A 12,160-nucleotide genomic window follows, 5' to 3' on the forward strand; every position below is an offset into this window, starting at 1 on the left:
TTCCGATGGTCTTAGGCGACCCCTGTGAAAGGTTCGTTCGACCCTCAAAGGGGTTGCGACCCACAGGTTGAGAACCACTGTTCTAGAGCTTTTTGTTCTGATAAGAGTTGTTTGTAGAGGTGTTTTCCACCTCTTTCTTGTATTATTTTTCTTAAAAGCTGATCTTTTCCAGAATTGCAGACTTAATTTTGGTTCTTTAATTTTTCAGGCAAGAGTATATTGAGATGATTGAGCCTCTCAGGATGGCTTTCATCGTGTCCCATACAACTGGAAGGGAGACTTCAGAGTGGGCTTTATCCTCAAAAAGAATATCTCTTTCAAGATTTACTTTAATATTTCTTTGTACAAAATTGATTTGTCCCAGGGCCATGTTTGCCCTGTGTTTGTTTCTTCAATTAGTGAAATTGAACAAATTAGCCAAGCCAAGCATGATCTGTTAGTAATTTAGGGCCTATATTTGATGTGATGCAACAGAGACTGTGAGACCAGGATGTAGTCGGTTCTGGTCTATGTGTTGTCTCAGGGTGAGTAGTAAATGTAGTCCCTTTCAGAGGGGTGCAAAGATCTCCAGGCATCCTATAGATGGAACTTGTTGAGTAAGGAAGCTCGTTTGGTTTTTGCCAAGGAAGCTGTTGTTATAACAAGTTTGGGATGAGACCTGTCCAAATGTTTATCAGAGATGTAATTCAGGTCTCCACCAAGAATTACATTCCTTTCTTGAAAGGTCTGGAGTGAGCTAAGGGTTTCATCTAAGAATTGGAGCTGGAATGAAAGGAAAGAAGGAATGCTTATTAAATTTGCAGATGATACTAAATTGGGAGGGGTAGCAAATACAGGATGATCTTGACAGGCTGGAAAACTGGGCTAAAAGAAATAAAATGAATTTCAATGGGGAAAAATGTAAAGTTCTGCATTTCGGTGGGAAGAATCAAATGCATAATTATAGGTTGGGGGAGACTTGTCGTGGCAGTAGTATGTGCGAAAAGGATCTAGGGGTCTTTGTAGACTATACACTGAACATAAGTCAGCAGTGTGATGTGGTTGCTAAAAAGACAAATGCGATTTTGGGCTGTATCAACAGAAGTATAGTGTCCAGATCATGAGATGTTATGGTACCACTTTTCTCTGCTCTGGTTAGACCTCACCTAGAGTATTGTGTTCCATTTTGGGCACCACAGTTTAACAAGGATATAGACAATCTGGAATGTGTCCAGAGGAGAGCAACAAAGATAGTGAGGGGTTTGGAGACCAAGTACTATGAGGAAAGGTTGAAGGAGCTGGGTAGGTTTAGCCTGGAGAGGAGATGACTAAGAGTTGATATAATAACCATCTTCAGGTACTTGAAGGGCTGCCATATAGAGGATGGTGTGGAGTTGTTTTCTCTTACCCCAGAAGGTCAGATCAGAACCAACAGGTTGAAATTAAATTAGAAGAGTTTTCGGCTTAACGTTAAGTTGGAGCGGTTCCTCAGTGGAATAGGCTTCCTTAGGAAGTGGTGGACTCTCCTTCTTTGGAGGTTTTCCAACAATGCAGATTCTGTGAGCTTAGGCAGATCATGAGGGGGGGCAGGAAAGGTTGCCTCAGTGCTTAGTTCCTTCCAACTCTATGATTCTATGATGTATACATAAACTGTGGCCAATGTGATTTTCTCATTGCCTAGCATACCTTTAACAAATAAGAAACTACCTCTGGGATCTGTAATTGTGGCTTCTAAGGTAAAGCTGGTTGATTGGGAAATAAGGATGGCCATGATCTGGGCTTTTGATATACCTGGGGCTTGAAACTGGATTGGAAACCATGGTGTTTTGAGTAGTGGGAGGGTCAAAGATTTTATATGCGTTTCTGGTTAGAACAAGATATTTGGCCATAATCTCACACTGGCTAATCTTTTTTGCTTTATTTTGTGTTTAAGTCCTCTGATATTTAACGGATACAATGTTAATAGAGTTAGACATAATAAATGGTTCGACATACGATCAAGGGGAGATACAAAACTGACAACTAAGAAAAACAGTCAAAATACAACTGCTACTAATAATAATTCAAATAAATCTGACTTTTTCTTTTAGGATTTAGACAAAGATTGAATAGAAAAATAACACTTTACACCTTAAGAAATGTTGTTAGACCTTTAATATTCACTAATCTAAGATTATTTCACTGAGGTATTAAATTTAATGTTAATTGTTTTAACTTGTATTGATTGATGTGTAGAGTTTTGTGGTGGTGGGATCAAGTACAATAACATCTGTAACTACCTATTTTTAACAACAAACTACCAAACTTCTCCCCCCTCCCCTCCTTCAATCTCTGTCAAATGCAGTGACCTTAGATATTCAATAAACATTGAGAACTTGAAAAACTTATAAAAGGTGTGAATAATATAGCCTATCAAATCACAAACTCAAACCGTAACAATACCCCCCTTTGCTCATCCCCTATCAAACTGTATAAACTACGAATAGTTTTAATACAGGCAAGCTCTATCAATACGAACTCACTCCAAAAAGTTTAAATCAGTTATTAACAAGATACTTATTCTGTAAAGGCTGAACAAAGTATTGTGGATTCTTTATGGTTCCCAGATGTCAAACTTTAGGTTTGTGGCTTTGCTTCCAAATAGAATCTCTCTTATAAAGGATGTATCCAACATTGGATTCTCCCCCCCCCGATTGATGTCTAATCACTGTGCATATGAATGGAAAACAGACTTACAAACAAATTGAAAGGTTTATAGATCAGTCTTACTCTCAAAGTTATTCAACATCTACAGAAATCAGCTAGAAACACAGATTGGTAGTTTGCATTCCTTTGGAGGTTTTTTAAATACGATTTGTGATCTTGATCGCCGTCCAGCTGTAGCTCGTACAGGAGATCAAGACCAGTATTTTCATCAAAAGCAGAAAGAGTCCGGCCAGGATGACTGACTTGGAGTTTTCCAGAGGACATCCACTTGTACTGGATATTTACTGTTTGTAGTTTGAGTGTTATTGGTTTCATATTTCTCTGGATTTGCAGTGCTTCTGATGGGATATCTGGAAACACCGAGATCTCTTTGTCTTTGTGAAAGAAATGGCCTTTTACCCTTGCTGTCTCTTGAATGTGTTTTTTTGTTCACCAGTCTGTGAAGTAGACAATTATATCCCTTGGGACCCTTCATTTCAAGTTGTTAGGAAGGCTAGCTCTAAAAGGTGATCATTGGAGCTATGCCCTCTCCCAACTGTATCACCAATGAGAGCCAAACTGAGAGGAAGCTTGTCAAGTCCATTGAGCCCTCTGCGTCTTCCTCCAGACCCCGAAATTTCAGGTTATTTTGTTTAATCAGGCTTCCAAGGATTATCATCTTATTGTTCCTGTCTGAAGTTTGGAGAGAGCATCCTGAAAAGATAGACCAATTTGCATTGCCATTTCTGCCAATTGCGAGGTTTGTTGTAGCACTAGTTCTACTTTGTCCAATTGTTCTTTCAGCGGAGGGAGTAATGTGGAGGTTTTATCCAAGATTCCTCTTTCAAGTAGAGAGCGTAAGTTGATGTTTGTTGAGAGGGTTTACCAACTGCTGGGTGTCAATATGGGCGTCTGCCATGTTGGTTGTTCCAGCATCTGAGGCCTCAAAGCAAGCACAGTCTTCTTTTGCCTTGAAAAAGGTGTGGGTCGGATGAGAACATTGGCTAATGGGTTGATTTTTCATTAACTGATATGTTTTCATACTTTACAATCAGTTTGGTCTGTTTTCCTTAGGTGTTACATTGCCAGGGTTAGAGAAGGGAGAGGAGCACCGAAATTAAGCATCAGCCATCTTTCATGGTGATGCCCTGCCCCTTTGGGGATTCTTTGATGCTGTTGAAGAGTAAAACTCCAAATGAAATATGTTCTAAACTCTGAGCTTTCAAAGGTTTCTGTGGGTTCTTTGGTGCAGACGAAGACTGCTGCTCTGACTGAATCTCTTTCCACACTCTGAGCATTCAAAAGGTTTCTCCCCTGTGTGGGTTCTTCTATGCAGACGAAGACTGCAGCTCTGACTGAATCTCTTTCCACACACTGAGCATTCAAAAGGTTTCTCCCCTGTGTGGGTCCTTCGATGATCCTGAAGAGTGCCACTCTGACTGAATCTCTTTCCACACTCTGAGCATTCAAAAGGTTTCTCCCCTGTGTGGGTTCTTCTGTGCAGTCCAAGACTGGCACTCTGACTGAATCTCTTTCCACACTCTGAGCATTCAAAAGGGTTCTCCCCTGTGTGGGTTCTTCTGTGCAGTCGAAGACTGCTACTCTGACTGAATCTCTTTCCCCACTCTGAGCATTCAAAAGGTTTCTCCCCTGTGTGGGTTCTTCTGTGCAGTCGAAGACTGCTACTCTGACTGAATCTCTTTCCCCACTCTGAGCATTCAAAAGGTTTCTCCCCTGTGTGGGTTCTTCTGTGCAGTCGAAGACTGCTACTCTGACTGAATCTCTTTCCACACTCTGAGCATTCAAAAGGCTTCTCCCCTGTGTGGATCCTTTGATGCCGTTGAAAGCTCCATCTGTGACTGAATTTCTTTCCACACTCTGAGCACTGAAAAGGTTTGTCCCTTGTGTGGATTACTCGATGCAGTTGAAGATGGGCATTCCGACTGAATCTCTTTCCACACTCTGAGCATTCAAAAGGTTTCTCCCCTGTGTGGGTTCTTGTATGCAGACGAAGACTGCAGCTCCGACTGAATCTCTTTCCACACTCTGAGCATTCAAAAGGTTTCTCCCCTGTGTGGGTCCTTTGATGATCCTGAAGAGTGCCACTGTGACTGAATCGCTTTCCACACTCTGAGCATTCAAAAGGTTTCTCCCCTGTGTGGGTTCTTCTGTGCAGTCGAAGACTGGCACTCCAACTGAATCTCTTTCCACACTCTGAGCATTCAAAAGGTTTCTCCCCTGTGTGGGTTCTGTGATGCTTTTGAAGAGTGCCACTCTCACGGAATCTCTTTCCACACTCTGAGCATTCAAAAGGTTTCTCCCCTGTGTGAGTTGTTTGGTGCCTCTGAAGAGTGCCAGTTAGACTGTATCTCTTTCCACACTCTGAGCATTCAAAAGGTTTCTTTCCTGTGTGGGTTCTGTGATGCTTTTGAAGACTGCCACTCTCACTGAATCTCTTTCCACACTCTGAGCATTCAAAAGGTTTCTCCCCTGTGTGGCTTCTTTGATGCTGTTGAAGATGGTCACTCCGACTGAATCTCTTTCCACACTCTGAGCATTCAAAAGGCTTCTCCCCTGTGTGGGTTCTCTGATGCTGTTGAAGTTTGCCACTCCGACTGAATCTCTTTCCACACTCTGAGCACTCAAAAGGCTTCTCCCCTGTGTGGATCCTTTGATGTCGTTGAAAGCTCCCTCTGTGACTGTATTTCTTTCCACACTCTGAGCATTCAAAAGGTTTCTCCCTTGTGTGGATTATTTGATGCAGTTGAAGATGGCCACTCTTAATGAATCTCTTTCCACACTCTGAACACTCAAAAGGTTTATCCTCTGCGTGGATTGTTTGGTGAAAATAGAGATGTGATCTGTATTTGAAACACTTTCCACACAGAAGGCATTTATGTGCCTTCTGATCAAAGAAACTCTTCCTACTCTCTGAGCAGACAAAGGGCTCTTCTCCTGAATGGTGGGAACACTGGTGTTGAATAAAGTTTGATTTCTCTGAGAACCTCTCGTCACAGTCAGAGCAGCAGTACAGTTTCTCTCCTGTATGTATTCTTTGGTGTTTCATGAGCTCTTCTCCACAAAGGAAGCTCTTTCCACACTGTGAGCAATTATGGGCCTTCTCTGTAGGGTGCTTTTGCAGATCGATCTCATACTGAGTTTGATCTGAGAAATTCAGTCCCCAATCCAAGCATTTGTGTGTTTCCTCCTCCGTGTGAATTACTTCATGGAAATCCCCTCCTTGGCAAGGCATGGGTTTTCCCCTTGTCTCCTCACCATTGATATCTTCCGCTGGAATAAAGGAGAGATACAATCAGCACTCATGCAAGAAGCCACACTACTAATCAGGCCCTCTTGACTGATAGGTATGCCTTTTGTTTCCTCTGTCAGAGTTTCTCTCCCCCCCTTCCAGTCAACCTGATCCGCTGGTCACAACTTCTCCCTGGTCGGGACCCTTCAGTGGTGCTGTTTTATATTCTGACTCTCCCTCCCCTCCCTAAAACACCCTAATATGTACTTGAAGATTGGATTTATACTCTGCCCTTCACTACCCAAAGGAGTCTCAGAGCGGCTTACAAACTCCTTTCCCTTCCCCTCTCCACAACAGACACCCTGTGAGGTAGGTGGGGCTGAGAGAGCTCTGACAGAAACTGCTCTTATTCAAGAACAGCTCTGCCAGAACTATGGCTTGCCCAAGGCCATCCAGCAGGTGCAAGTGGAGGAGTGGGGAATCAAACCCGGCTCTCCCAGACTAGAGTCCACGCACTTAACCACTACACCAAACCGGCAAAGATTCGTCCCCCCACCCTTCGTATTGAACCTGCCGTCAGTGTTCCCTCTAAACTGAGTTTGAGTGAGCTAGCTCACAGTTTTTTAGCCTCCAGCTCACACATTTTTGTCTTAGCTCAGGAGGGATGGCTCCAGAGCAATGTTCCCTCTAAGCTGTGGAGTCTTGTGAGAAAAAATTCTATTTTGTGAGCTGCTGGCTTTAAAGTTATGAGGGAGCAATTTGGCTGTTGCATAAATTAGTTTGCTCTGGAGCCATCCCTTCCTGAGCTAAGAGAAAAATGTGTGAGCCAGAGGCTAAAAAACTGTGAGCTAGCTCACAGTATCTCAGCTTAGAGGGAACACTGCTCCAGAGCAAACTAATTTATGTGGTCGCCAAATCGCTCACTCACAACGTTAATGCTGGTAGCTCACAAAGTAGAATTGTTGCGCACAGGACTCCACAGCTTAGACGGAGCATTGCTTGCCATGCGGATCTTTGGATGGTTAAGTACAAGACGTTACCGTGATATCTAGCCCAGTGACTATACAGAGAGGTTCCTTCCTGGTCTGGTGGCAGCCATGAGAAGCTGGTTTTCAGCCTTCCCAGGAGCTCACGAATTGAATCCCACAGTTCAAAGTGGACACCATGATTTTTGGTAAGTATGCCAGTTGTTGGGGGAGGAAGGCCAGAGGGTTTCTGGCTCAGGGCCCCCCAAGATTTTTAAGCCTGCAGGTGCATGTGGAGTTTTGACACCACACGGTGGATGCAGGAACAAAATGGCTGCCGCGGGAAGCACAGCTAGCCAGAAAGTGATTGCCACAGCTTAACTTCAGTACCGCTGTGTAGATCCTTGTGCCACAGCTGAGCTGCGCCCCAGAAGGAGCTTCTGAGCCTCCAGATCCCAGGCCCTAGAAGGCTTCCCTCCCTCCCTACCCAGCGGGCTTTATAATCCTACCTAACTAAGAGTTGCCAAGAAGTGAAACCAGAAATCCTCCATTTCCATTCCTTGCTCATTCCCTCGACGTAACCCTAACAGGGCTCTTTTTGTAGCAAGAACTCCTTTGCATACTAGGCGACACACCCCTAATGTAGCCAATCCTCCAAGAGCTCACAGACCTCTTCTTACAGGGGCTACTGTAAGCTCTTGGAGGATTGGCTATATTAGGGGTGTGTCGCCTAATATGCAAAGGAGTTCCTGCTACAAAAAGAGCCCTGATGACCGTGAAGATACTCACTCTCAGCCAACTCATCTGGGAAGGAAATACCCCCCGAGATCCTCCTGAGAAACTCTCCAGCCTTTCTTCAGATGTAAGGCTTTTGTCTGTCTACACCCTAGTCTCTCTTACATTCCTGGCTTCCTTGGAAGAGGGAGGAGGAGGAGGAGATTGGATTTATGCCCCGCCCTTCACTCGGAGTCTCAGCGCAGCTTACAAACTCCTTTCCCTTCCCCTCCCCACAACAGACACCCTGTGAGGTAGGTGGGGCTCAGAGAGCTCTTCGAGAACTGCTCTGAGCGAACACCTCTGAGAGAACTTGTGACTGACCCAAGGTCACACTGGCAGCTGCATGTGGAGAAGTGGGGGAATCAAACCCGGTTCTCCCAGATGAGAGTCGGCGCACTTAACCACTACACTGAACTGGTGATCATTGTTATATGGGAAAAGAAAGAAATCCATGAAAACAAGAGAAATTCTTCTGTTTGATCAAGATCAAAGTTCACCATCCCACCAACTGGTGTAAGGGGGACAGATCCGTTCCAGATCTCAGTCACAACAGATGACTGCAATCCCATTCAGGGGGGAGGGTGTGCTGTAAAGGTTGGCAACTGAGAATTAGGGTCTGGCCCCTTTCGGAGTCTTTCCGAGGGCCTCAGCCCCACTTTTGCCTCAGGCCAGGACACCCCCCTCTCAATTGCCTCTGGGCCAGCCAACTGGCTTGGGTCACTCTCCCAGTCCATGCTGAACGTCACTTTCACTGCCACTCCAAATCCTCGAGACCCCCAACAGGGGACAAATAGTGGGGCAGGCCTGAAAACGATGTATTCACGTCCAATATTTTGATTCCTGCCCATTCCCAATGGCAGCAATTCACATCTTTAGCACCTATCGAAGATCCTTACCCAGAAAGGCCACACTCCTATAGTTCTCCAGCATGACTTCCCTGTAGAGAGCAATTTGGCCTGGATCCAGCAGGGCCCATTCGGCCTCGGTGAAGTACACGGCCACTTCCTCAAACGAAAAGGGACCCTGGAAGAAAAAGCAGATTTCCTCATCGGATCACCCCATGCAGAGACAGCACACTGGAACACAGTGCATTCTGGGAGGGTACAGGAAGGAGAGCTACAAGCATGGACGGCTTCAAAAGGGAATTAGATAAGCATATGGAGCAGAGGCCCATCAGTGGCTCTTAGCCACAAGGGATAGATAGGGACTCTGGGGCAAGTGATGCTCTGTCTTCTTGGTGCTTGGGGGGGGGGTCAACAGTGGGATGGCTTCTAATGTCCTGGCCCCACTGGTGGACCTCCTGATGGCACTGGTATTTCTGGCCACTGTGGGATACAGAGTGTTGGACTGGATGGGCCTTTGGCCTGATCCAACATTGGCATCTCTTATGTTCTTATGAGCTTGACATGGAAACCAGAGTGGTGCTCGGTGCCTCTTCCCCTCGGACACCTTTGTAGCAACTGCAGGAGCAAAAGCCCCCCTGAGAAAGGGAGACCCAGGCTATTCCCCCCCCGCTCATCTCCCCTACCTGAACTAGAGGTGCAGTGGCCATTTCCACACCTTTGCAAAGACAACGGCTGGACGGCGTCTCTCCACTGGCTGGAAGGGGGACAAAATTGGAAGGGGAAGGGTTAGCCTAGACTTCCTGTTTCATTTGCTTGTCTGAATCCGGCTTCCGGCGTCCCTGTTCCCAAGACTATGAAACCATGCTCTATGTACACTCAACAAAACTTGTAACGATTTTTCGTAAACGTGCCCTGGTTTTCCAATGATATCGAAACAAAGGAACACCGTGATAAAATTGACAATAACATTTAATCATTCCTATGAACATCAGTTTGTATACCAATTACAACTTTCACAATATTGCTTAGGAGGAAATTCTGACATTTTCAAGGAAAAGTCCAACATCCTCAAGGAGCACCCGGTTATACACTCATTTCACCAATCTTCCTCAGGAGTAGTCCTATTATATTAGAAGGTCATAGAATAGTAAATGTTGTTGGAAGGGATCTTGCATGTCATCCAGTCAAACCCCCTGCACTCTGCGGGAGCATAGCTGAAAGAAAGCCCTACATACCTACAACATACCCGAAAGGTGTCAGCCTCTTGCTACAGCTTAAGTTCTTTGGGGCTTTCCTTCAAATAGTGACAGCGTAAATTCTTTTTTTACTTTCTTCAAATCATTGCCGCTTAAATTCTTTTTTAAGTTCCTCAAATCATCTTGGAACAAACATGGTTATTTAGAATGGAAAGAAACATGACGCAGAATGGAATATGGTTTTGTTCTAATGTTTCTTTGCTTTGATATAATTTCCTGTAACTGCGATCCCTTCTTTGGTTTACTTGTTTTCAAACTGGCAGGAGGAAGAGAGGGCCGGAAATGATGTTGTGCAACAGGTCTCCGTCACTTCCTGCCAAAAGCCAAGATGTGACTCTGGCACCTTCTAGGTAGTTGTGAATTTCCTGCATTGTGCGGGGGGGGGGGTTACTAGGTGACCCTGGAGGTCCCTTCCAACTCTATGCTTCTACGATTCTACCTCATTCGATGCTCTGGAAAATCTAAGGTAACACTAATGGGTTTCCAGAGTGTCCTGAGTTCAGGTTTTCAAGAAGAATCAAAGGACTCCCCTGTTTTGTCAATCCAGATACCAACTCCATAGAAGTTTCGTTGTGGCCACCTTGGCATTAAACCGTTTGATGGCGGCTGGGATACACTGAGCCCCAGATGAATGAAAGAAACCAGAGATGATATTTGATGCTGCTGTAGCCAACCTTTTAACATGAGCATCTTGCACTGACCAAGTTAATCTCTGGTCCAACCAGAACCCAAAGGATTTAAAATGGGAAACCTCCACCATATCCTCCCATGAATCTGTCTAATTCCCCTCCAATTGACTGGCCCCCACTACATCCTATGGCCCTGAGTCCCAGAAGTGTACTCCATGTTGAGTGCCCCCGTATTTCATTTCTTTCTTCTCCTATATCTTCTACCCAATTACTTCATTATGCGCCCAAATCCCATCCGGGCAGGAGGCACCGTCTTACCAATTGGCAGCAGGGCACCTTGGGCACCCTCCTGGGCCGGCGCCCTCGGACTTTCCTCCGACGGAGCTCCTCCTGCCTCAGAGAACTTTGCTTCCATCTTCACTGATGGTCCCCACATCTGAAAGAGCAGAGAAGGAGATGGGTAAAGAGGAGAATCAGGGATGGGTTTTCTCCCCAGCCAAGTGAGTTATCTAGAGGCAGAAGTATCTGGCAGGGAAGTCTTAGGATAAAGTTGTCGCCTGAATTGAATGAATGAAGCCCTGTCACCTGCCGTGCCTGCCTCTCCTCCTCTGCCTGACTCAGGAGGAAGCCTTCGGCCAGGGCCACCGCCTGGGAACTGGTCTCCGGCCCGCATCCTCTGACCCAGCCCTGCATTTCCGGGGGCAGGATGGCCAGGAACTGCTCCAGGATCACCAGGTCCAGGATCTGCTTCTTGGTGCGCCTCTCTGGCTCCAGCCAGTGCTTGCAAAGTCCATGGAGCTGGCTGCAAACCTCTCGGGGCCCATGGGCCTCCTGGTAACAAAACTGCATGAATCATTAGCTGCAGATGTCTAAAGTCATAGGCTGTGGTTACAGACAGGAAATAACCCACTTTCAGTGCCCTTTCCAAATGGATTTTACTGTGTGAACTGGCAAAATCCAGTTGGAAAGTGCTTTGAAAGTGAATTATTTAGTGTGTGTGTGTGACCGCATCCATAGTGTCCTCACCTTTGATCTCTGGAGCACTTGTTTCCCAAAATTCAACACCACGCTCTGTTTGGATGGGAGGGGGGCCTTTCCTTGATCTCTTGCCTATCAGTCCGTCCTGGGAGCGAATTCTCAGTGTAAACGAGAGCCCAGGAGAAAATGACTTGTAATGGCTTGACCATCCCCACAATACGGGCCAGAGGCATTTGAGAAAAACTCTGTCCCAGCAGCCAGCAGAGGGGAAGGGGTGCTGGGGGTGGTGGCGTAACCTCCCCAGGTCAGGGCACAGGGGCTTCTGGGATGAGGGGGGAGGTGGTGAATCTGTAGATGGGGGAGAAGAAGAGACTGAATTTATACCCCGCCCTTCACTACCTGAAGGAGTCTCAGAGCAGGTTACAAGCGCCTTTCCCTTCCCCTCCCCAAAACAGACACCCTGTGGGGTTGGGAGGTGGGACTGAGAGAGCTCTCTTGAGGACTGCTCCTGAGAGAACAGCTCCAAGAGAACTTGTGACTGATCCAAGGTCAGGCCAGGAGGTGCAAGTGGAGAAGTGGGGAATCAAACCCAGTTCTCCCAGATTACTGGGCTCCTGACCACCACACCAAATTGGTGCCAGAACTCTCAAGAGGGAAATGAAGCTTGCAATCTGTATGCTGAAAACTCACGAACTTTAAAACATTTTTTTAAAGAATTTTGTTGCAGAGGTTCTGGAACCCCATTCCGGGTCGTCCCCTCATTGGGGGGGGGGGGGGAAAGCCCGCCCGTGGGGTA

At 46.0% G+C, this 12,160-nt stretch overlaps 1 protein-coding gene across 1 annotated transcript in view; it reads right to left on the reverse strand.

Moving 5' to 3' along the window:
• Nucleotides 1–3,886: 3,886 nt before the first annotated feature.
• The window catches only part of LOC107119843 (zinc finger protein 271-like), a gene marked incomplete at its 5' end in the record, with an annotated part of 23,722 nt that continues 15,448 nt past the window's right edge, over nucleotides 3,887–12,160 (reverse strand). Inside the window, 2 exons of the mRNA XM_015422457.1 lie at nucleotides 3,887–5,955; nucleotides 10,705–10,822. Of these exons, the coding sequence (XP_015277943.1) occupies nucleotides 3,887–5,955; nucleotides 10,705–10,822 (2,187 nt within the window). The remainder of the gene's footprint in view (nucleotides 5,956–10,704; nucleotides 10,823–12,160) is intronic.

The sequence above is a fragment of the Gekko japonicus genome, unplaced genomic scaffold, assembly GCF_001447785.1.
Source record: "Gekko japonicus isolate JY-2015 unplaced genomic scaffold, Gekko_japonicus_V1.1 scaffold1214, whole genome shotgun sequence".
NCBI classification, from domain to species: domain Eukaryota; kingdom Metazoa; phylum Chordata; class Lepidosauria; order Squamata; family Gekkonidae; genus Gekko; species Gekko japonicus.